Raw genomic sequence first — 23,704 nt, 5'->3', positions numbered from 1 at the left:
GTTTGCTGGGAAACGATACTTTTAAGTATTTTATTTTGTCCTATACCAATTTCATGTTGCTATTTATATTGTTTCTGGGATATAAGGATGCAAGTGTCTTCCTAATATCTGGCTCTAGGGCCATCATGGAAGAATGGCATGTAAAAGATTGTCCAGGTTGTAAGGGTGCTGGGGTGGAGGGCAGGAGTGCTGACGGTACTGATCCTTCTTTGGCCTGCTATCCTGTCCATGTCGTCTTAACGACTCCCTCAGGGCTCCATGTCCCAGGCCCCTTGGAGGTTAATAGTCCTTGGAATTGTAGGCCATGAGCAGAATGCAGGGAGGCTTATTCCAGTCTTCCATATATCTGTTTAGATAACTGTTAGAAATAACAGCTCCTCCTCTTCTTGCACACATGGTGTCACAAGGTTTATTAAATATTGACTCTTAGTTACCTTTATTAAGCCGCTTGATCTCACTACAATGCCCTCCTGCATATTCTGTCCCACCTATAAAATCTGTATATTAAGTTCCAGACCTTGGAAAGACTGGCTGCCTAACTGTCTGTATCACCACCTGCCCAATCCTCCTTGCCTGTAAAGTACCCTGAATAAAATGTTATAAACTATATGGAATTGCTTGCTTTTTTTTTTTAAATCTCAAAGCGCCTTCACACTTTGCAGAATATTTCACAGTCTCTCCACCCTCTAACATTCCTGAAATTGTTAGTTTGTATCATCTCTCCTTTCCTTCTCAGTCTTCCTAGAAGTTTGTCAATTCCATCAATCTTTACAAGCAACAAGCTTGATGTGTCATTGATTTTTTCTATTGTTTTCTTTTTCCAATCTTGTTCATTCCTGCCATATGTACTATTTCATTTCTTCAGCTTGCTTTAGGTTATTTTACAGCTACTTTTTCTATGTTATTGAAGTGGGAACATAGATTATGCATTTAATACTATTTTTTTCTGATTATTGCTTTAATTGTGTGTCACAAATTTAGGTATATTTTTAAGATGTGTTGTTGTGTTTTCACTTTTATTTGGTTCAATATATTTTGCATTTTCCTTAAGACATTCTTTCTGGGGCGCCTGGGTGGCTCAGTGGGTTAAAGCCTCTGCCTGCGGCTCAGGTCATGATCTCAGGGTCCTGGGATCGAGCCCCGCATCGGGCTCTCTGCTCCGCAGGGCGCCTGCTTCCTCCTCTCTCTCTCTCTGCCTGCCTCTCTGCCTAGTTGTGATTTCTCTCTGTCAAATAAATAAAATATTTTTTTAAAAAAAGACATTCTTTCTGACCCAGAAGTATGTTGTTTAATTTTCAAGAGTTAGGAGTTGTGCTGGTTATCTTTCTACTACTGATTTTTTTTCTTTTTCACTCTCCACACCCAGAGTGGAGCCCAATATGGGTCTTGAACTCAAAACCCTGAAATCAAGACTCTGATGTTTAAATGACTGAGACACCCAGGCACCCCACTATTATCAATTTTTATCTTAATTCCATTGTATCCAAAGAACACAATCTATAGGATTTCAGTTGTCTAGCATTTGTTGCAGTTCTTTATATGACCCATGAGACCATCTGTCTTCTCAAAGATTCCATGGCCACTTAAAAGGAATGTGTAATCTCTTCTTATTTGGTGGAATGGTCTATAAGTGTCAATTAGATCATGTTGGTTGATGGTGTTGAGTTCTATAGTCTTGCTGAATTTCAGTCTAGTGGTTTCGTTAACTGTTCAGAGAAGACTATGAAAGCCTTCAAGTATATATGTATATATACTTGAAAGAAGTATATATACTTGAAGTATATATACAAGTATATATACTTGAAGAAATATATGTATATTTCTTCTTTCAGTTCTATCAGTTTTTGTTTCACTTCCTTTGCAGCTCTATTTTTTTAGTGCATATACATTTCAAATAGCTTTGTCTTCTTGGAAGATTATCACTATGATTATTACATATTGTCTCTCTGAATCCCTGACCATATATTTTGTTGTGGATTTTTTTTTTTTTGTATTTTCCATATCATTTTCTTTCTTTCTTTTTATTATGTTATGTCATTAGTCACCATATAGTACATCATTAGCTTTTAATGCAGTGTTCCAAGATTCATTGTTTACACATAACACCCAGTGCTCCATGCAATACATGCCCTCCTCAATATTCATCACCAGGCCAACAAATCCCCCATACGCTCCCCCAAAATCCTGTTTGTTTTTCGGAGTCTACCATCTCTCATGGTTTGTCTCCCCCTCTGATTTCCCCCACTTCATGTTTCCTTTCTTCTCCTAATGTCCTCCATGTTATTCCTTATGTTCCTCAAGTAAGTGGAGCCATATGATAATTGACTTTCTCTGCTTGACTTATTTCACTCAGCATAATCTCTTCCAGTCCCAACTATGCTGATGCAAAAGTTGGCCATATACTTTGATTGGAGTCCTAATTTAACTCATACAGTCATCTCTACTTTGTTTTATCAATTGTTTTTGTCTTTTTTTAAGATTTTATTTATTATTTAATTTGACAGAGAAAAAGACAGTGAGAGAGGGAATACAAGCAGGGGAAGTGGAAGTGAGAGAAGCAGGTTTCCTGCCAAGCAGGGAGTCGGATGCTGGGCCAGGACCCAGAACCCTGGGATCATGACCTGAGGCGAAGGCAGATGCTTAATGACTGAGCCACCCAGGTGCCCTAAGAACCCTATATCTAATAAAGAAAATAAGTCCATTATGCAAAACTTTTCCACAATTGAACCCCAAATTTAGCTCTCCAGTAAATTATTCAAAATATTTAAGAAAGAAACCAATTTATACAAACTTTCAAAAAAGTAACAAGAAAGAAAACATTTGCAAATACTTTCTGTGAGACCAAGATAACCTTTATTTGAAAATCTGACAAGGGCATTGTAACCAAGAGAAATACACAGACTCATCACTCTTATAAAGACAAATGCAAAATTCTTATGAAAAAATTATCAAATTGAATCCAGTGATATTCAAAAAGCACAATTGCAACTGCCCCTCAGAACAATCTATTACTTAAAATATAACCCCTTGGAGATTTTACTAGTTACCAAGCACATTTAGATATAGCCTTAAGAAAAACACATACTGGCAACAGGCCTTTGGGGAGAGGATGATATATGGCCTTGAAGCTGAGCAGTTGGGAATGCCCGGCTCTCTCAGTTGGCAGAAAGCCAACTGCTTCATTTTTCCGTTATCTCCCCTTTCTCTTCCCAAAAGTGCCTGTGGCTAATTGGATAAGTCCTTTGAATGCACTTGTTTAACTATAAACTTTGCCCTTCTTCTTGTTTATCTACAAGGCATACGACTAATGTTTGACCTTCATCGGCTCTTCTTTTTTTTTTTTTTTAAGATTTTTATTTATTTATTTGACAGAGATCACAAGTAGGCAGAGAGGTAGGCAGAGAGAGAGGGAAGCAGACTCCCTGCTGAACAGAGAGCCCGATGCGGGACTTGATCCCAGGACCCTGAGATCATGACCCGGGCCGAAAGCAGCAGCTTAACCCACTGAGCCACCCAGGCGCCCCTTCATTGTCTCTTCTGTTGATCATTGTTTCTAGCTAACACAAGCGAGACTGAGGAGTTACTCTGGGCAGCAGTCTTTTCGACTGTTGTGGCTCCCTTTCTCTTGCAGCTGACTTGTTTGTGCCTCATTCTTCTCCCGTTCCACGACTGGAAGCTGCACACAATACATCACGGCTATGTGGATTTTACTCCAGGACTGCAGGATTGTTTTAAAATTTGAGAATCAATTAATGCAATTTATCACATTAAGTTAAAGAAGGAGACAAAAAAATATGACCATCTTCGTAGAATCATAAAATATCATCTGACAGGATTTAAATCCTATACCTAATTTTTCTATATCTAGATTTTAAAAATTCTGTTAAAAGTGAATTTTCTTGATCTAAGAAAGAATAGCTACCTACTACACACATCGGACTTATTTTACCACCCCCAGCTTCCCACCTTTGGCATCAACCTCTCTTCTCTGTATTGGTGAGATTGGCTTTTTCTATTTCGGGGTTTGTTTTTTTTTTAACCTTTTGGTTCAACATATAGATGAGATCACTCTCATTTGCCTTACTCTGTGCGATGTATTTCACTTCCTATGATGTTGTCAAGGTCCATTCATGTTGTCACAAAAGAAAAAACTTCATTCTTTCTTATGGCTGAATAATATTTGTTGGTGTATGTATACTATATTTGCTTTATCCATTCATCCCTAGATGGAGACTTAGGTTATTTCCATATTATCACTATTAGAAATAATGCTGCAATAAATAGGGGGATGCAAATATATTTTCAAGTTAGTGATTTAATTTGCTTTGGTTAAGTATCCAGAAGTGGAATTGCTGGATCATAGGTCTTTTTAAAATATTTATGAGGAAATTCCACACTGTTTCCCATAGGGGCTGCAGTAACTTATATTCACACCAACAGTGCACAAGGTTTCATTTTCTCCACATCCATGCCAATGACCCCTGCTATTTCTGTTCTTTTTGATGAAAGCCATTCAACAAGTGTGAAGTGATATCTCTTGTGGATTTGATTTGTTTTTTCCTGATGATTAATGATGTTGAGCATCTCTGCTTGTGTCTGTTGGCCATCTGTTGTCTTCTTGGGGAAAACATCTATTCAGACAGTTTGCCCAATTTTTAATTAGATTGTTTTTTTTGTTTTGTTGTTGTTGTTTGGTTTTGTTCTGTCGCTATTAAGTTGAATAAGTTGGTTCTTTATGTATTTTGGATATTAACCCTTGACCAGATATATGATTTGTAAATATTTTCTCCCATCTCATAGGTTGCCCTTTCATTTTAGTGATAGTTTCTTTTACTGTGCAAAAGCTTTTTAATATAATTCAACTTTTCAGTTTTATTTGTGGTCTTTGCCTTTGGTGTCCAATCCAAAATATCATCACCAGGATAGGTGTTGGGGAGCAGACTGCTTATGTTTTCTTCCAGGAGTTATATGGTTACAGGTCTCACATTTAAATCTTAAATCCATTTGGGTTAACTTTTTGTAATGTAAGATAATGATCCATTTTCATTTATTTGAATGTTGCTGTCCAGTTTCCCAGCACCATTTTTTGAAGAGACTCTTCATTCCCCATTGTATATGCTTGAAATGCTCTATTTTAAAATAAACCTCAACTCTTCAATCTAATTCTGGACTCTGATGTACTGGCATATTTAATCAATAAGAAATCAATTCCTATAAGATTGCCTATCAAAATTGATATATAACAGGTTTTAGCATTTTATCAAACTTAACACACATTAACTGTTCTTAGAAATTTTCTGAGAAATATATTTTTCCTTACAAAATTAAGTATCAGCATGTTAACTTCTAAGAACAAACAAATAATCCTCTTGCTTAGTTGTTGTCTTTCATTGTAATTGGGTTTATAGCTGCCATGTAATACTCCACATTAAAAAAGAAAAAAACCCTCAGAACCTTGAATTGATGCTGCCCCTCAACAATCTAGCATCTTTCATGAAGAGATAACAAAAAATACTAACACTCTAATAGTACCAGATACTATAGTATCCTCATCTAAAATTGTTCTCCTCTACCCCATCTAACGTTTCTTTCTTCCTAAACAAGATTATTTGCTCCCATCTTTCCAGTCCATCAGGTGAGGCAGGCCCAACCCACAAACGGTGGAGCATGGTTTGCCTGAGAATACCACGGTAACCCCATGGTCCTCCTAATGTGTGGGGAAGTAGATCTACTGGGAACACTTGAAAATGTTTAGTTGCCTCTTATAAAAGCATATGAGGAGAAACAGTTCCTTTTCCCACCTTTGGAAATTGTAAGAGAAAATGAATCTTGAAGCTGCACTAGGCAGGCAGCCTACTACCATTTCCAGAACACTTGACATGTGGTGTATGATAGAGAAATGAGATACAAAATCCCACGATCACTGGCAACATCCCTGGCCTGATAACTTGACCAGTTCTGGAGATGAGCTACACTGGGTCTGTCTGCCATGTGAGACAAGGAGTTAAAGAAAAATAAAGCAAATTAGATTGGTTTTTCTCCACTAGCAACAGAAAGTATCTCCACTGAAATATTTCTGCCATGCATTTTAATCCTACATTATAATGTCACACCACAGATACAAGATAAATAAGACTCACTCACATGTTCGTCTTAGAGAACACAACAAAAGTAACATTGCAACCCTGGAATCAAACAGGGTTTGATGAGATCATATAAAATTTTTTTTTTTGAGTACATGACTGTTACCTTATTAAACTCCCACAGGATGATAAACTGCTTCACATCAATAATGCATGATAGAACTAAAATATGCATAAAATAAACTTTGAATTGGCTTGGTAATTACAGTTGTCTCTAATAGTGGAGAAATCGTGTTGAAATCACTATAATCATGAACTTCTGAATCTACTGCCTGTTCTTTAGATTTGATTTACATTTCAAAGTGACTCTTCAGACAGAATATGATAGCAGAACTCATCATCCCCTTAACCAATTTAGGTGCATTCCTCTGAAACCTTTCCAACTCATACCATTGAAGTCTAAGGAATTTAAAACTATGTACTGATTTACAATTACAGTTCCACAGTGTTTTATCAAAGGGCCAAAAATATTTGGTTTACATTCTAGTTTGTCTCCCACCGTATAATTTTTGTCACATCTGTTTCATCATTGCAGTTTGGTTTTAGTTTTTATGTACTGTGTTTCTAAACTTTTTAATTAAAGTTTTTATTATATAAAATATTTGAAATTTCCTCAAATTAAAATTATAAAGAAGACATATTCAGAAAAGTCCAGCCTTCATCTCCATTCCCTTCAACCTATTCATTCATTTTGCCCAAGACATAACCATTTTTTCTAAAAAAAAATACTTCTATTGTCATAGATGGAGAATTATGTAGATCAGATAGAGATAACGATAGATGTGATATATACAAAATGAATTGATACAGCTATATATTCCTATTCTCTTCCTCTATCTTATTAAACAAAGTGTCGTGTGCTGTATAAACTTTTCTATACCTATAAAAATGCTTTTTAGAGATTATTTTATAGCAGTGTGTTATTTTTCCTTCCAATTGCATAGTATTTCATTGTTTGTATGGACATCAGATTCATAACTTCCCCTTTCTTTCCCAGCACTGCTTCTGATTTCTGCTAAGATAATATCTCTCTGGGATGTTCCTGTAGACAGTAAGTTTACACACAATCTGGAAGGGTCAGAAATGCATCTTTTACCCTAGAGTCGTGGCTTTGTCCAGATGATCTGAGACTTAGTTATGGGGAAGGCTGTATCCCAAGCCCAAATGTCAGCATGCCACCGAGTTATCTGAGAGACAGATAAAGACGGAAGTATAGATAGAACTCACCATCAGTATAATGAAAGGGGTTTACTCAGCTTTAGTTTCCTATAAAAAATCAGGGAAAGGGGCACCTGGCTGGCTTAGTCAATGGAATATTCAACTCCTGATCTCAGGGTTATGAGCTTAGGCCCCACATTGGGCGTGGAGTGTACTTAAAAAATAAAATGGAATTCAAATATTAAAAATGAAATAAGAAATCAAAGAAAAAGAGACAAAAGAATGTGATTACAAAAATCCTGAGGGCATCATATCCTTGGAACTTACTTCCATTTCTGGGACATCTGGGTGTCTCAGGCATTTAACTGAGTCATCTGCCTTTGGCTCAGGTCATGATCCCAGGGTCCTGGGACTGAGTCCCACATCAGGCTCCCTACTCAGCAGGGAGCCTGCTTCTCCCTCTGACTGCCACTCCCCCCCCCCTCTGACAAATAAATAGATAAAAATATCTTAAAAAAAACAAACTTACCTGCATTTCTCATATTTTTTGTCCCCCTTCCTTATCCCATGGTGCAAAGGGACTTGTGTGTTTGTGTTTGAGAACACAGAATGTAGGACAACATATCGATCATTAAGAGCTTCCTCCTACATCCAGAAAACATGTTTAATTAAAGAATGCATAAAGCAGAAGAATAAACGGGGAATGAAACAAAGATACCTTCCATGATCCAAATCCTGAGCAAAATTCTAGAACATAAATGAAAAACCATTATTTTATTTTAAGGGAGTCCTCCCTTTGTCTTTTTCTATGCATCTTTTCCTTCAAACTATATGAAGCAGATGATTTTCACTCCATGTTTATTCAAGAAAAGCTTATGAAGACACGTGAGCAGAAGGTGAGTTCCCATGCAAGGGAGGCAGGAAGGGCCACACAGAAGGGGACCAGGAGAGAAAACAGGTGAGGTCCTGCAGTCACACTGGGGCTTCCAGGTCAAAGACGGGGCAGACAGAGCCACAGGGAGGACAGGTGCTTCAAGGTCACTGAAGCCGGGCCAACCAGATCTGAGAAAGCACTGTAGTTCTGGAGGAATGAGAACGGGAAGTATTTCCCTCTGCAAAGAAGCTGGGAAGGAAGGTTCTTCCTGGAGTGTCACCATCTCCACGTCAGCTCAGGAGACCTGCAGAAACAGAGCAGAGTGTTGTTTCCAGACCCACCTCTCCAAGCAGCCTCTTCTCCCAGAGCCTCGAGTTAAAGCAATACAGTAAGAAGAGCATATTCTTAGGTCTCCATGAGACAAAACTATTCTACAACACGGGACTTTAACTAAATGGAGAGAGGAAGCTTCAGTGTAAACTGCCTGATCAGATGTCGGATCCAAAGTCTTTCCCATTTTTTCTTTCACCTTTACCACCTGTTCCGGAATAACCAAATCTATCACTAAAGAGGATGACAGAGCATTACCTGTTGGCTGAAGTCCAGAGTGTCCTGGGAAAGAGAAGGGAAGATGTATACTTAACAGATAAGGAGGCAAATCTGTCCCCACACATAAGGTCCCAGCCCCAGACCCGCCTCCTTAGATTTCTCTAACAGCACAACCCACGTGACATGATGTCAGAGTGGAGAAAAAAGTGAAAGATGTGACCCATGAAGCTTCCGTCACACAAATACAGTGGGATTTCACTAGCTTTAGTGGCTCTTCCTGCATTTGGCCCAGGATCCCAAACGAAGATCCCCACGCTTGTCAACATTTCTCTTATCTCTACAGGCCATAACCTCTTATGCTGCAACCCAGTACCATGGGCTGCTGCTTTCTAGATTTCTAAGAAATCTGAGGTCTGGGGCGCCTGGGGGGCTCATGGGTTAAAGCCTCTGCCTTCGGCTCAGGTCATGATCCCAGGGTCCTGGGATCGAGGCCCACATCAGGCTCTCTGCTCCGCGGGGAGCCTGCTTCCTCCTCTCTCTCTGCCTGCCTCTCTGCCTACTTGTGATTTCTCTCTGTCAAATAAATAAAATATTAAAAAAAAAAAAAAGAAATATGAGGTCCAATTGGGAAAGAAAGGCTCATACGGGGCCACTGGTACACAGAGACCTTATCTGATCAAAGCTGTATTTCTCCCCCACAGGGTCTCTGAGGAGTCTCACCAACAGGTGCCTTACCCTTCTGATTCCTGAAGTAGATGAACAGCCCCACCACGAGGAAGAGCAGACCCAGAACAAAGCCTCCAGTTCCACTAAGAATCTTGCTCTGTGCAGACCCAGACTGTGCCCCTGAGAGAAGAAACAGTTTTAGTGATTTTTACACCAAATTCAATTTCAGTGGACACTCTGGGATTGAGAACTCTGAGAATGAGGAAAGCAGGCTGCCTTGAAGATACCAATTATTGGCAAATTCTGGAAAAGAAATTTAAAAATCACATTGCAAAAATGCAATGTTTAGTCACTGAACTTTTTAAATACCACAGCTCTGACAAATCCGCTACTTCAGCATCAATGGATGAGGACCCTGGAGTCCATGGAGTTCAACAGATTGTGCAGGGCGCCACAGCTAATGAATCAAGACTGGATTCTGCTCAAGTCAGGAAGGTCCCTACATTATGGAGGATGTGCTTCTTCTGACACCACAGTGAACAGCTCAGAGCAACAGTGCCTGAAGCACAGGCCTAGCCCAAGGTAGGGGACTGGTGCCCAGTGTGAAGAGGGAACCATGACCTGTGAGCCATGGAAAATGTCAAAACATGGACAACCTCTGTTCTGCCGGCCAGGCATAATTGCCTCACCAGGGAATACGGGATCTGTAGAAATGATCATAGGATATCAAGAAACTATCAGAGGATTTCTATCACGGGATATCACATGGATACCCCCAGTGATCTGTGCTGAAGAGAAGAGATCATGCACCAAATGAAAACATGGTGTAAGAAGAGAGAACCCTGACACTCAGGAAAAGCAAAGTCCCCTCCTTAGTGCGTGAGGAACTTAGGAGGTCAGAAAGCTTCTCACTCCATTCCACGGTGACAGGGCTCGTCAAACTGGGGTGCTCCACTTGGCAGGTGTAGACCTCTCCACTCTGAGGAACAGTCTCCAGCATCACCAGGGTCTGGAAGGTCCAGTCTCCATTATGGATCAGGCCTGTGGACACGACCCCAGACTCCTCTTCCTGGCCATTCTGGTACCACCTGACCTCAATGTGGCCTGGATAGAAACCATTCACAGAGCAGACCAGGAGGCTGTGGTGCTGCAGGGGCTGGTTCTTCGCGGGATACACAGTCACTGTAGGCTCCACTGGAAGAGAAGAGGTAGAGGGACTCAGTGAAGAAGATGGACTCAGTCTCCCATGTTGGCTGCCTCTGGTCTCTGGTCCCAGGCTGAGTCTCAAGCAGGCTTCCCCCAGAGCTGACCACGTAGTCCAATAAGACCAGTATCGTGAGCCTTGAGTTTAATCCTGACAGCATAGGTCCATTAGATTTGAGAGATATTGGGGAAATTTGTTGAATTTATTTTTCATAGTATGAAGCAGTTATTCCTTGTAGAAGTGTTTCCAAGTTTTGTAAGGCATAAAGAGTCTTCAAAGCACAATTTCTGGAGCAGGCTGACTGGGTTCAAATCCAGACTCTGCTACTTCACTGATTCATCCTGGGAGAATTTTGACATTCTTCTGTGCCCCAGCATTCTAAGGTATCAAGGGAAATAGTGATATCAACTTAGCTGTTAGAGTTATGTGAAGAGTAATGCACCAAAGTATGTAAAACATAACTGGAATTTAGCCTTCAGTATGTGTTAGCTACTTATTATCTTTGTTTTTTTGCTCAAAACAGAGTGGGTAAATTGGGGAACAGCTTGAGGTAGATGGGGAAAGAGACTATGAAATCCTGGGAATGCTACGCTCACACCTTAGAACAACCCAGACATGGTTCTACCCTAGGAAGCAGGAAAGACAGAGCTGGTTCTCTAGCTCTGGATGCTGAGTCCAAGAATAGCGAGAGTCCTAAAAGAGGAAAAAGAGCAAGGAAACTCACCTATTTTTAAAAGTTCTCATAATTCCACTGGCTGATCAGTCCTTCTTTTTTGCAATATAAAAATATCTATTATTAGGGGCGCCTGGGTGGCTCAGTGGGTTAAAGCCTCTGCCTTTCGCTCAGGTCATGATCCCAGGGTCCTGGGATCGAGCCCCGCATCGGGCTCTCTGCTTGACGGGGAGCCTGCTTCCTCCTCTCTCTCTCTCTGCCTGCCTCTCTCCCTACTTGTGATCTCTATCTGTCAAATAAATAAAATAAAATCTTAAAAAAAAAATTTTTTTTTAAATATCTATTATTAGAATTGTTACCGTTTTATAACTGTCTCCCTTTTACAAATAACGTTTGAATTCAGGGCAGGGTCTGAGACTCACTAATAGGTATCCTTAGTGCCTGAGACCATCCCTGACACTACAGCGTGAATAAATATAATTTCTCTTTTGGTAAAAGGAGAAATACAAGATATATATATATATATATATATATATATATATATATATATATAAAATACCATAAAATGGTAGATTCAAGATTGATGAGAAACCACTGCTAAAAATTTTGTAGTATATTTCCTTAAATAAAAATGTTTACATCCCTAGCAGAATAAGTAATAAACAGAACCAAAATACAAACCACAAACTAGGGAAAATGCTAGATCAAAAGTCAACAAAGGTTAATAATCTTATTTATAGAGCATGCATATAATCACTGAGAAAACACCAAAACCCCAGAGTTAATAGACAGTAGATAATTTTTAAAATGGTAAAAATCATTACCCAAATAATACATGAAAAAATGTTCAATAATCTTAGAATCAAAGGAATAGAGATTAAAAATTAACAAGATAAATTCTCAACTGAGCATGTGGCAGTATTGAAAAAGGTCTAGCAAAGGGGAATGTGAGGTGAATTGTTACAACTATATAAAAAAATCATATGCAACTCTTTAAATACTTTTATCATTATAAAAACAACAGTATCAATATGTTTTGTAACAAAAATGTAATTAAAAAGTGCAGTTTCAAAACCATTTCAAGTATGTAAGAATACATATGCTAAGAAACAAAGCAAGGAGCTTCTGGGTGGCACATTACACTTTTGGTTTTCGCTTAGGTCATGATCTTGGGGTCCTGAGATGGAGCTTGCCCCTTCTCCCCACCCCTTTTTCAGGTTCCAGCTAAGCAGGTAGTCCTTTTCAGAAGCTCTTTCTCCCTCTCCCTCTGCCCCTCCCCCTGCCTGTGGTCTGTCTCTCTCTAAAATAAATAAATAAATCTTAAACATTTTTTAAGAAAACAAGAAGTTGAGACCTAAAAGCAGCTTCAGATCAGAAGGGTCTCAGAGGTCCCTGAACTCATTAAAAATTAGTCTGACACTTTTTCTCAGTGAAATGGTCCCACACACAGACCCGCACACTTCCTTCAGGGGTTCAGGATTAAGAAGGGTGATGCCAAGAACAGAGGGTGACTGGCCTCCTCACATTCTCCATAATCTTTTAATCCTCCCCTCCCTTCCCCTAAACCTTCACCCCAACCAGGACACCCTCCACTTCCCTCCTCAGGTCTCCACCACCTGCCTAGTGTTCCCTCCACCTGCAGCTCCTGAGCCCCCCTCACCTCTCCCTCAGGGGCCACCAAGGATGTCAGATGTCCCCTCCTGTGTCCTCCCCTCACACCCACTCTCCCAGCCCATCCCCACATCCAGTCCCACAGCCCAGCTCACACTCATTCTCTGCCCCCTCACTCCAGAGCACACCCCTCACACACTGTCCCCACAGCCACACAGGGACACAACCATAGAATCACTACCACACACTCTGCACAGTGACATAAACAGACCACAGTGTCCCTGACAGGGCACTCTCACAGGGATCTTTCTAACCTGTACTTGCCCAAGACCCTGTGCGCTCACCACAACGAGTCTGTCTCACAGTGTCTGTCTGTCTGTCTGTCTGTCTCTCTCTCTCTCTCTCTCTCTCTCACACACACACACACACACACACACACACACACACACACACACCCCTTCCCCCAATCTCCGCCCCTGCCGCGCTCACCTCGCCGCTGCACCGTGAAGCTCTCACCCACCCCGTAGTTGTGCCTGCAGTATGTGTCCACGTTGGCGCGCTTCTGCTCCATGATGTCCTTCTGGCTGTTCCAGCCCTGAGCGATGGGCCGCCCCAGCTCGGTCACCGGCCGGTACTCCCCCACGTCGCTGTCGAAGCGCACGTACTCCTCGCCGTTATAGAAATACCTATCCAGGAACCGCACCCGCTCCGTGCCGTTGGTGAAGTGGCACTCCGACGTCGTCAGGAACAGGAAATGTGCTGTGGGGACAAAGAGGATCCGGTCACTTGCAGGCTCCTGGAAGACACTGAGGGCTGCTCCCTCGCTGGCTCCCCCCGCGCCCCCAAACCACCAGCACACACCACCCGTCTTCCCTCTGCGGGCGGCGGGAGAGGCGGCCCCTGGGTCCCGGGCTCAGTAGCAGACCCCCAGCCTGAGCAGCGCGGGCATTTGCCCCTCACCTCCTCCTCCTGGACGCCTGCGGCTGACAGACACCCGCCTCCCTCCTCGCCTCCCACAGCCCTTTCCCCCGCCTTAAACACGTCCCACCTGCTTCCCCGCCCCCTGAACACTCGGTTTAGCCTGAGCTGGCTCAGGCCCCTGCCGCCCCTGCGAATCCAGAGAAGGAAACAGACGCGTCCCCTCCACTCCCAGAGCTGAAAATGCAGGGAAAGTGAGGCACAAAACCAACCAGGAAAGACTTTGTAGGGGTGAGATATGTCCCGGGAGACTGTGCAGTTCTAGAGCAGAGAATAATTGGATGATCTCAGTTACCTTGGAGTGCCAGAGAGGTGGTCTCAAGGGTGACATTCCAGATGTGACATGAAAGATTAAGTAGATGCGAGCTGGAGGGTGTGTGTGTGTGTGTGTGTGTGTGTGTGTGTGTGTGCATGTTGGGGAAGAGGGAGTCACAGTTCAGGTCAAGGTCATGCAAGAGTGCAAAAGCTTGAAAGAATTGAGAAACTTCCTTAAGAAACCAGAGAAAAGAGTTCACTGAAGCAGACAGTGAGAGGAAGGAGAAGGACCTTTAGAGACATCACATGCAGTGGTTTCTAAAAGCCTATGGGTGGTGGTAGTATTTGACTTGTATACTGAATTCAAAGGTATATGAGTGAGGAATTTTAAGGAGATTAAAACCATGGTTGTAATACAGTTCCTCAATTTTTACTTACATTTCCAAATTCAGAAGTCTCAGAAAACCAGATTGCATTAAAAATTTTGATGCAGAATCCATTTGGCAAATCTAGTCTGATGAGGTAAAGGGTCAAATATGTCTAATTGGTCTAATTGGTCAATTGGTCAATGTGGTCACATGTGCTCCTGAAAGTTTCAATATATGTAAACATACACACATCATAATATATGTATGCAAATATATGCATATACATACACACATATATGCATAGATGTATGTATATATTGATATTTCTGTTTCACTTTTAATCAAACTAAGAAAAAAAAAATTTAAGATTTTATTTATTTATTTGACAGAGATCACAAGTAGGCAGAGAGGCAAGAAGAGAGAGGGGGAAGCAGTTTTCCTGCTGAGCAGAGAGCCCAATGTGGGGCTCAATCCCAGGACTCTGGGATCATGACCTGAGCCAAAGGCAGAGGCTTTAACCCACTGAGTCACCCAGGCACCCCAAGAAACATTTTTAATTCAAGTCTGGTTAACATGAAAAATTTAAAAATAGGAGAAAAATACCTCTGTATTTAAAAGGGAGACCAAAAAATGGGAGCATTTGACATCAGTATAATAGAATGTAGAATTACTATAACATTTTGATATATTTTACTGAAAAATACTTGTGGCAGTCACAATTTATGTCTTATAAAGGCACGCTGTTGAAAGTTAACAGAGATGGTGATTGTCCAGAAATCACAGAATATTGAGAAACATTGTATAAGGCAAAAAGTAAAAATAAAGATCTTGGCTTGCATTGATTCAGTGGGCTCTACAAGAAATTGGTGAAGGTATACAACTTTATAGTTTATTATTTTCTTATTTAAACAAACTGAAATAAACCACAAAGGCCTGAATTGGAAGGTGAGTGTGTGTATCAAGTGTGAGTCTACAGTTTTGAGAAGCAGCACAGTATAAATCAGTATTTTCAACCTCAGCACTGTTAACATTTTGGGGTCCTGTTCATTTGTGTGAAATGATACCCCATATATTTTCCAACTACGATGGTACAAAACTAAAAATCAGCAGTAAAACAAAGCTGGAAAATCTACAGTATAAATGTTAAATATTTATATGTAAATATTAAACCACACACTACTGCACAAGCAACGGGACAAATAGGAAATGAAATGGCAAATCAAAATATGTCTCAAAACAAAAGAAAAAGAAAACACAAGTGAAATTTATGCTGTAAATTCTTGTATTAAGAGGAAAAGTTCAGCTCTCTCCACCAAGATGCTAAAAGGAAAGGAGGCTGAGGTGGCTCTGGACCCTGGTGAAGAAGCAGGAAGCCAAGAAGGTGGTCAATCCCTTGTCTGATAAAAGACCCAAGAATTTTGTCAATGGACAGGAAGGATATCCAGCCCAAAAGGGACCTCACCCACTTTGTCAAATGCCCCCGCTATTCCTGCTACAGCATCAAAGGTTATTCTATAGAAACGTCGAGAAGTTCCTAAGCCTTTGACAGTCACACAGCTACTCAATAGCTTAAGCTGGCCCACAGGTTCAGACCAGAGGCAAAGCAAGAGAAGGAGAGGTTGTTGGCTTGGCTGAGACGAAAGCTGCTAGTAAAGGGATGTCCCCCTAAGAGGCCAACTGTCGTCTGAGCTAGGTTCATCCTGTCACCACCTTGGTGGAAAACAAGAAGGCTCAGCTGGTAGTGATTTCATATGACGTGGATCCCATTGAGCTGGATGTCTTCCTGCCTACCCTGTATCCTAACATGGAGATTCCCCCACGTAATCAAGGGGAAGGCCAGGCTAGGGTGTCTGGTCCACGGGAAGATCTGCACCATAGTTGCCTTCATACAAGTTAATTCAGAAGACAAATGAGCTCTTCTTAAACTGTTGGAGGCTATCAAGAGAAATTACAGTGACAGATGTGGTAAGATCCACTGTCTCTGAGACAATGTCCTGGGTCTAAAGTCGGTGGTTCACATTGCCAAGTTGGAAAAGGCAAAGCCTAAAGAACTGACCACGAAACTGGCCTAAGTGTACACTATTGAATTTTCTGTACGTAAAAGCAATAAAGAGCTCTCTTTCAGCCAGTGTCAGGGAAAAAAAAAAAAGAAAAAGGAAAAAAAAGTTCAAACAAACACATGACACCTGAGGGAACTAGAAAAAGAAACTTGGGGAAAATTCAGTAGAGGAAGGAAATAACAAAGAAAAATCAGAAATAAAATAGATACCAGAAAAAACAATCACATAACATTGAAAGTAATGACGCAGTTTTCAATCAATAAATAAATAACCAAAATTGACAATTCTTTAACTACATTAACTAAGAAAAAAACAAAAACAAAAGACAGAAGACTCAAAACTCAAAATGAGAAATGGGGAAGAGCAAACAATACAGTTGATAACCACAGCTGTTGACATTTTGGACAAGATAATTGTTGTGTGAAGGCTGTTCTGTGCATTTTAGGATGTCTTCAGCATCACTAGCCTCTACGATTAGATGTCAGAGGAAACCCCAGTTTTGAAAACCAGAGAATGTCTCCAGACATTGCTCTATACCCCGGGGCAGGGGGTGCTGGCAAAAATGTCCCTGGGTAAGAACCACTGTTAGACTATCTGAAATATATGTGATGAAAAAGCTTCTGTTGTTTATGAGAAAGCTGAGTATTGCATTGAAAAATTTGCCAATATCATATCTGATAAAAAAAAAAAACCTTATCCTGAGGAAATGAATTTTGCTGGAAAATAGCTCAGTACTGGCATCAGATTCCTGAAAGACATTCATAGTGCCTAATAAGAGAGTATCAAAAGATACTAAAAATTCTAACCAAAAAGTGACTGTTCTTGGCTGTGCTAAGGCTTCAGGCTCACCCAAAACAAAGTGAACAGTGACTGGAAAGACTAAAATCCAGGATGTCTGAAAGATGTAATGATTTTCCCTGTGCATTATTTTTCAAACCAAAAAAAAAATATGCATAACCAGGTATATATTTCCTAACTGACTCAATCACCACTTTGGATCAGTGACATGTTCCTGAGAGCCAGGGTGGACTGTGAGAAGCCTATAGTGTCACTGTCCCTGGGTAATTGTTCCACATAATGCTCCTCTGAGCTTCTTGTAAAAACTAAAGGTTTTGGCTTTGAATTTCCCACAGTGTGATGTCTGTGTTGAAATCTTACTACCGAAGAATTTTTGTCTCATCAAGAGCAGGTATAAATAGTTTTTAAATTCCATTCTTGTTACTGTTTACTGAGAGAAGCCTACAAATCCACAGGTTTCTGAAAGAATCAGTTACTAGTGCCTATAATGAAGCTAAAAATTAATAAAAGAACTTGAACAAGTGTTTGGCACAGACTCTGGGCTGTGTTCATGTTTACATGAACTAGCAGACAAAGATTTTGAAAACTAGTATGTCATTAGTAAAAGAAAATCATATCAAACTTCAGTATAAACTAAAGTTAATCTTATAAAAATCTAAATAATATTAAAAAAAAAAAAAGGCACCAACAATGAGGTCATGGTGGGCATTCCCCTTGTGGAAGAAACATGGTAGTGGCAACCCAGAGAGCACTCCTCAGCTTACTCCCCACACTCCAACCACTCCAGTCTCTCTTCTGTCCCTTAAACTCAGCAAACATCTTCCCACACTTTGGTCTTTATCCTGTTCTCTCTCCCCAGAATACCTGTCCCTCAGATCCTATGCATGGCTGGTTTCTTCTCATCAGTCACGTCCCAGCTAAATGTCACTTTCTCAGGGAGAGCTCCCTAGCCACTGGAACTGAAGTCAGGTGAATCCAAATCTCTGTCACAATACTCTGGACTGTTGTGTTTATACTGCACTTACTGCTCTCTGAAATTTCTTTGTTAAATGTTTATTGGGCTTTCTACACTGTTGTTAGGTAAGTTTTTAATGACTTTGATAGTCGTGGACATTTTTTCATTGAAGTATAATTAACATACTGTGTTATATTAGTTTCTATTGTACAGCATAATGGTTCCACCATCCTATACACTGCTCAAGCTCATCACAATAAGTGTGCTCTTCAACCTCTTTCATCCATTTACCCATCCCCCACTCTCTCTACTCTGGCAACCACCAGCTTGTTCTCTGTATTTAAAAGTCTGACTTTTTGTTAGTCTTTTTTTGTTGTTGTTGATTTGTTTTGTTTCTTAACTTCACATTTGGTGAAATCTTTTGGTATTTGTCTTTTGCTGTCTGACTTACTTCACTGAGCATTATACCCTCTAGGTCCATCCATGTTCTTGCAAATGGAAAGATCTCATTTTTATGGCTGAGGAATACTCTATTGTATATATATGCCACATCTTCTTTATCCATTCATCTATTGATGAACACTAGGTTTGCACTGTATACAAATGCTGCAATATATATGAGGTTGCATGTATCTTTAAATTAGTGTTTCATTTACTTTGGGTAAATACCCAGCAGTGGGATCACTGGATCTTATGTGACTCTATATTTAATTTTTTGATGAAGTTCCATACAGTTTTCCATAGTTGCTACACCAATTTGCTTTCCCACCAACAGGCATTGGGCTTCTTTTTTTCCTACGTCCTTGCCAACACTTAGTATTTCTTACCTTTTGATTCTAGCCATAGGACTTTTCTATCTTATCCAAATAGTATTCTCTGATCCTCAAACAGAGCCCAGAAATAATAATATTTGCTAAGAAAAGTATTTATAGTTTAAATGAATAAACCCAGGGTTCTGGGACTTGGATCATTGTAGAGATCCTGGAAAGCAAGAAGGGGCTCAAGCTCCAACACTCTTTTACTCTGATAACACATTAAATCCCTTCCGCATCCTCTGAGAAATTCAGACAAATTTCCTCTTTTTTTTCTGTTGGAAGAAATATTCACAGGTAAGGGAAAGATGATTTTACAAAGAAAAATGTCGTTAAGTTTCAATTCATCTAATGGATCTATTATAGTGCTAAAGTTTTATGCAAACATTGGTGATTCTCCGTAATGGTGATGACATAGAAGGAAAAGAATAGGGCTAATTAGCCTTCCCCAAACTGGCTAACTGAGGAAAACAGAGGCCATGATAAATTAGTCCATGATTTGAAGGCCAAGACCAAAGGAAACCAATGAATTCTCTAGACGTTTAGTCCAATAAGATGGATGTAAACAACCTTCACACATTCTATACCCTGCTCAGTGTGTTTAGTTTGAAACATATGAAATTCTTGATATTTGAATATTTTTGACCATAAATTTGTAAGACCAGAATTTCATAAAACTTATACTACTTGAAGACCTTCTGTGGGTCAGAGAAAGGAGACATGTGGGAAAAACCAATAGTACAGAAAAGTTCAAAATAAATTCATAATAAACACTATACCCTGTGAGGTTTTCAGAAGATGCCTTAGTTTCTTTAAGGCATCAAAGAACACCCCATAATGTTCCTTATCTACAGCATTATTTCAAGTAATAAGGATCTCTGCTTCAGCTCCAGGTTGTTTTCTATGGTAGAAATAGAAAACAAATCCTAACTTCTGTCAAAAACCTACAATATTGGAATAAAAGTTCTATAAACATTGGAGTTCAGGAGAAAGAAAAGGAAATAATGACGGAGACCTCTTGATACATCCTCACTTATCAGGGAGAGACACCAGAGTCGCAGATCCTGTTGAGGATATCACACAGGCTCCTCTAGAAGAGACCTTTCTAGGTCCTTTTCAGACCCCAGAGATTTCCCCTTTACCAGGTATAACTCAGCATAATAAAGAAAACAACTCAACAAAAAATTATATTGAAATCATTATTCCCACAGACCTCGAGGAAATGGGATGTAAGCCTGGAGATGTTTCATTGGAGAAGAGTTGAGACTGAATGATGGATATATATGGAGATTCCTTACCCTCTCTTGTAGAAAGGACAAGCATAGAAGTTCCTTTTGTTGTGAAAACAAATGAAAAGCCAAATTATAAAGATCAGTGGGCACTGAAGGAAATTTTACAACTTTCTAATGGATACAGTCTTAACACAGTGACAGAATTAACTCCCTTCCTTCCCTCATCCCATAATAGCTCAGCACCCAATTTGCACACTTACGTGGGGTGTCCCTGGCCCAAGCCATGGGAGGGCTCAGCACCATCAGTATCACGGTCAAAGCTGCCATCCAGAAGCCTCTAGGGAACCACAGACATGCCATACTGGAAAATACAGAGGATAGGGTGCGTGGAGGTAGGCAAATCTAAATCAGTGAGGACCAACTAGCACCATTCTCCAGGCACATCCCAAATAATACTAACCAAGGAACTCTTGTTTCTGTTCTTGGATTGGATGATCTACAAGTTGAGAACCAATCAGCACCAGATATGAACAGCATCATTAGTTGTCAATCAGAGATTCAGTATGAAGATCCTCTTTCATAACAGATTGCCTTCATTTGAACTGTTTTAAGTTGAGTACTTTAAAGGTTTAAAGTTGTTTGTGAAACACTTTATAACACCTGTATTGTGAGGCAGCTCCATATTGGGCATGATGTGCACATACCTCTTAGACTTTGGGGACAAATGTGTGTCTGAGTGTGTTTAGGAGCTGAGGGAGTAGAGGGAAGATGATTATAAATTAATCTGGTCCTTGGGGCACCTGGGTGGCTCAGTGGGTTAAAGCCTCTGCCTTCGGCTCAGGTCATGATCCCAGGGTCCTGGGATCGAGCCCCGCATCAGGCTCTCTACTCTGCGGAGAGCCGGCTTCCTCCTCTCTCTCTGCCTGCCTCTCTGCCTAGTTGTGATTTCTCTCTGTCAAATAAATAAAATATTTAATAAAAAAAATTAATCTGGTCCTTATTACATAGCAACTTGTTGTAGATTTAAAGGAATTCCTTTACCTCTCACCACTGAAATGAAGGCTCTGTGATCTTACAGCTATTTTAAGACTGGACGATGCTGTCATTCTATGGACAGCTCAGGCAGCGGCATCTCCTGGTAACTGATGATAGGCTAGAAATACAGCTGTTGATTGGAGAAGATAGTCTGCATAGTCTTATAACTAGAGATGCCTCTGATAAAGTCAAGGAAATTGTAATTTAAATTTTATTAAATTTAGAATTTAATTAACTTAACCTGAATGAAAAGGTTTTCTGGATTTCGCACCTAAATCTAGTGGCATCTCCAGAATACACATAGAGAAAGGGACTTAGAGGACATGATCTATGTGCATGGATGGTCTTGAAAATTCCCTTTGCATAACACTTAACCTAAAAATGTGATAGGGCCAACTGTCAAAATCAAAACATTCACGGAGCTGAGAGATTGATTAAGGATGCAAAGTCAGCCTTGGAACAACCACTCTGCTTTAGAAAAATTCATATTTTATGTGAAATGGTGTTCAGTCACTTACTTTTGGTACTCTATCTGATTTCCTTATTTTATTCAAGAGATAGCCCTTTATTATTCATCTTCTCCTGCTTTATCCTAAGAGGAGATATGAGAAAACTTGGCTAATGAATACATCAGAGGTGTCCAGGAAAGACACACTGTAGTAAAACCATGAGTTACATCCTTTCATGTAACCATATAATTTTAATCATATAATCCCACTTTTAGATAATTATTGCACATTATATTGATATGACTATAGTATCTCAGGTTCAGAATAGATCTTAAAGCACAACTGTCTAAAGTTCTGTATTAATTCACACCCACGCCTTGCTGATAAGCAGCCTTTCTTTATATGCCTTAATATTTCTACTGAGAGAGTACTCACCATGCTGCAATGAAATGACTAAAATTTATTGGGCAATTCTTGAGTATTTGAGTTTGTACCTAGGATTACACAAGGGCTTTTATATATCCTAATTTTATTTAATTCTCACATTATCTCTGTGATTTGAGTACCCTTTTCATTCCTACCAATGCAGGGAATGAAATGACGAATGGAAGTTAAACAACTTGGGCAAGGATGCAAGGTGAGTAGATGATGCCCTCCAGGTTGAGCCAAGTTATATGGAAGCCCAAACTCCAGAAGTTAGTCCTTACATTACACCTCACATTCAGGTTCTGAAGAAAATAATGCCATTATCATGGAACTGTTTTTAGAAGCTTATGCATAAACATGCATAACAGTGAGACTACTTTTAAGAAATGACAGCATTTTACATAATTTGTGACATCTGCTGTGTAAAAATTCTAGATCCTCTAGAAGATGCCTTTCATCACCATCCTCAATTTCATCTGGAATTCAAATTCATCTGGAAAAACTTTGCATTTGTCTGATGTAATGGCTCCCACAGTTCCCACACAAATCTCCTTCCTATTACAAATAACAGTGGTTCCAAATTCCTAAATCCAAATTATGTATTCAATATTTATCTTACATTCCTTAACATAAAGCGGTACATGTTTGAACATTTCAGAATAGCACAAACATAGTATCTCACGTTGGAAAAACATTTCAACTAAACAGAAGTTTAAAATTTTCTGGTAGAGTTGGGGTAGAAGTCATTGTAGTCTCTGTATCTGAGAAGAAACTATGTCCTAGATCCAGTTATAATTCAGTGCCATGGGAAGTTGTGAGATTGCAACCAGTAGAACTGATGTTTAATTTGAGAAACAGTAAATCATAATTTACTCAGAAACTGATTGTGGTGTGTGATATTCTGGGAAAACCAGACTCTGGTTCACCTTAGATTACAGGATGAAAAGAAAGTTATTCTATGTCAAGAACTTTCTGAAATATAAAAAGAACGCTATCAAAATTTTCATATAAATTTGACATACAACTTACAAATCATACAAATTAGTTTTAAAAAGAATGAGACAATGCCTATGACCTAAATTCTACCTGTTGTATACAGGTATGAGTAACAAAAATGTGTTGCTGGACATATTACGTATCTCGCACTTTTTTGCGAATATTACTACCATATAGAGAGAGCTAAGGTAAAACAAGGTAACAACTGTCACCCAGCCGGCAATCCTGCAGGTGATCTTGAGGCTGAACCTCTTCACCAAACGCAAGAGCAGAAGCAATCCTGCTCAACTTCTGCTGTGTCAAGGAAGGTCTTATTTCCTTGGGAAAAGACAGTTAAATTAGTTTCTAGAAGAATATGTTTATCATACAGAACTTCAACAGTCTCTGCTCTTGACATATAAGACCACAGATTTGTTTTTATGGAATGAAATCAAAACACTCTCGACAATAAGCAAGTGACAT

The 23,704-nt window shown here is 39.9% G+C and overlaps 1 protein-coding gene and 1 long non-coding RNA gene across 2 annotated transcripts; one reads left to right on the top strand and one right to left on the bottom strand.

Annotated features, from left to right (window-relative positions):
- Window positions 1-8,142: 8,142 nt before the first annotated feature.
- Window positions 8,143-20,759, bottom strand: LOC123941711 (DLA class II histocompatibility antigen, DR-1 beta chain-like). The gene is made up of 6 exons (XM_046005208.1): window positions 20,597-20,759; window positions 13,368-13,637; window positions 10,303-10,584; window positions 9,460-9,570; window positions 8,764-8,787; window positions 8,143-8,479 (listed from the first exon to the last, which is right to left on the bottom strand). The coding sequence occupies exons 1-6, from the start codon at window positions 20,694-20,696 to the stop codon at window positions 8,466-8,468; spliced, it is 801 nt and encodes a 266-aa protein (XP_045861164.1). The 5' UTR covers window positions 20,697-20,759; the 3' UTR covers window positions 8,143-8,465.
- Window positions 8,797-9,512, top strand: LOC123941713. The gene is made up of 2 exons (XR_006818337.1): window positions 8,797-9,135; window positions 9,343-9,512. It is a non-coding gene; the product is annotated as an uncharacterized LOC123941713 (long non-coding RNA).
- Window positions 20,760-23,704: the final 2,945 nt, after the last annotated feature.

This window comes from Meles meles, chromosome 5, assembly GCF_922984935.1.
Source record: "Meles meles chromosome 5, mMelMel3.1 paternal haplotype, whole genome shotgun sequence".
Lineage (NCBI taxonomy): Eukaryota > Metazoa > Chordata > Mammalia > Carnivora > Mustelidae > Meles > Meles meles.
Note: the sequence above shows the minus strand (reverse complement) of the source record. Positions and strands in the feature narration are given on the sequence as shown.

Bases quoted from the DNA above. Each gene is read 5' to 3' on its own strand.
- LOC123941711 (XM_046005208.1), bottom strand. From the start codon at position 20,696: ATGGCATGTCTGTGGTTCCCTAGAGGCTTCTGGATGGCAGCTTTGACC. The intron at 9,571-10,302 runs GTGAGAAGCTTT...TTCTTCTCTCAG, and splicing joins CCCTGTCACCGTGGAATGGA to GGGCACAGTCTGGGTCTGCA. The intron at 8,788-9,459 runs GTAAGGCACCTG...TCTCTTTCCCAG, and splicing joins CTACTTCAGGAATCAGAAGG to GACACTCTGGACTTCAGCCA.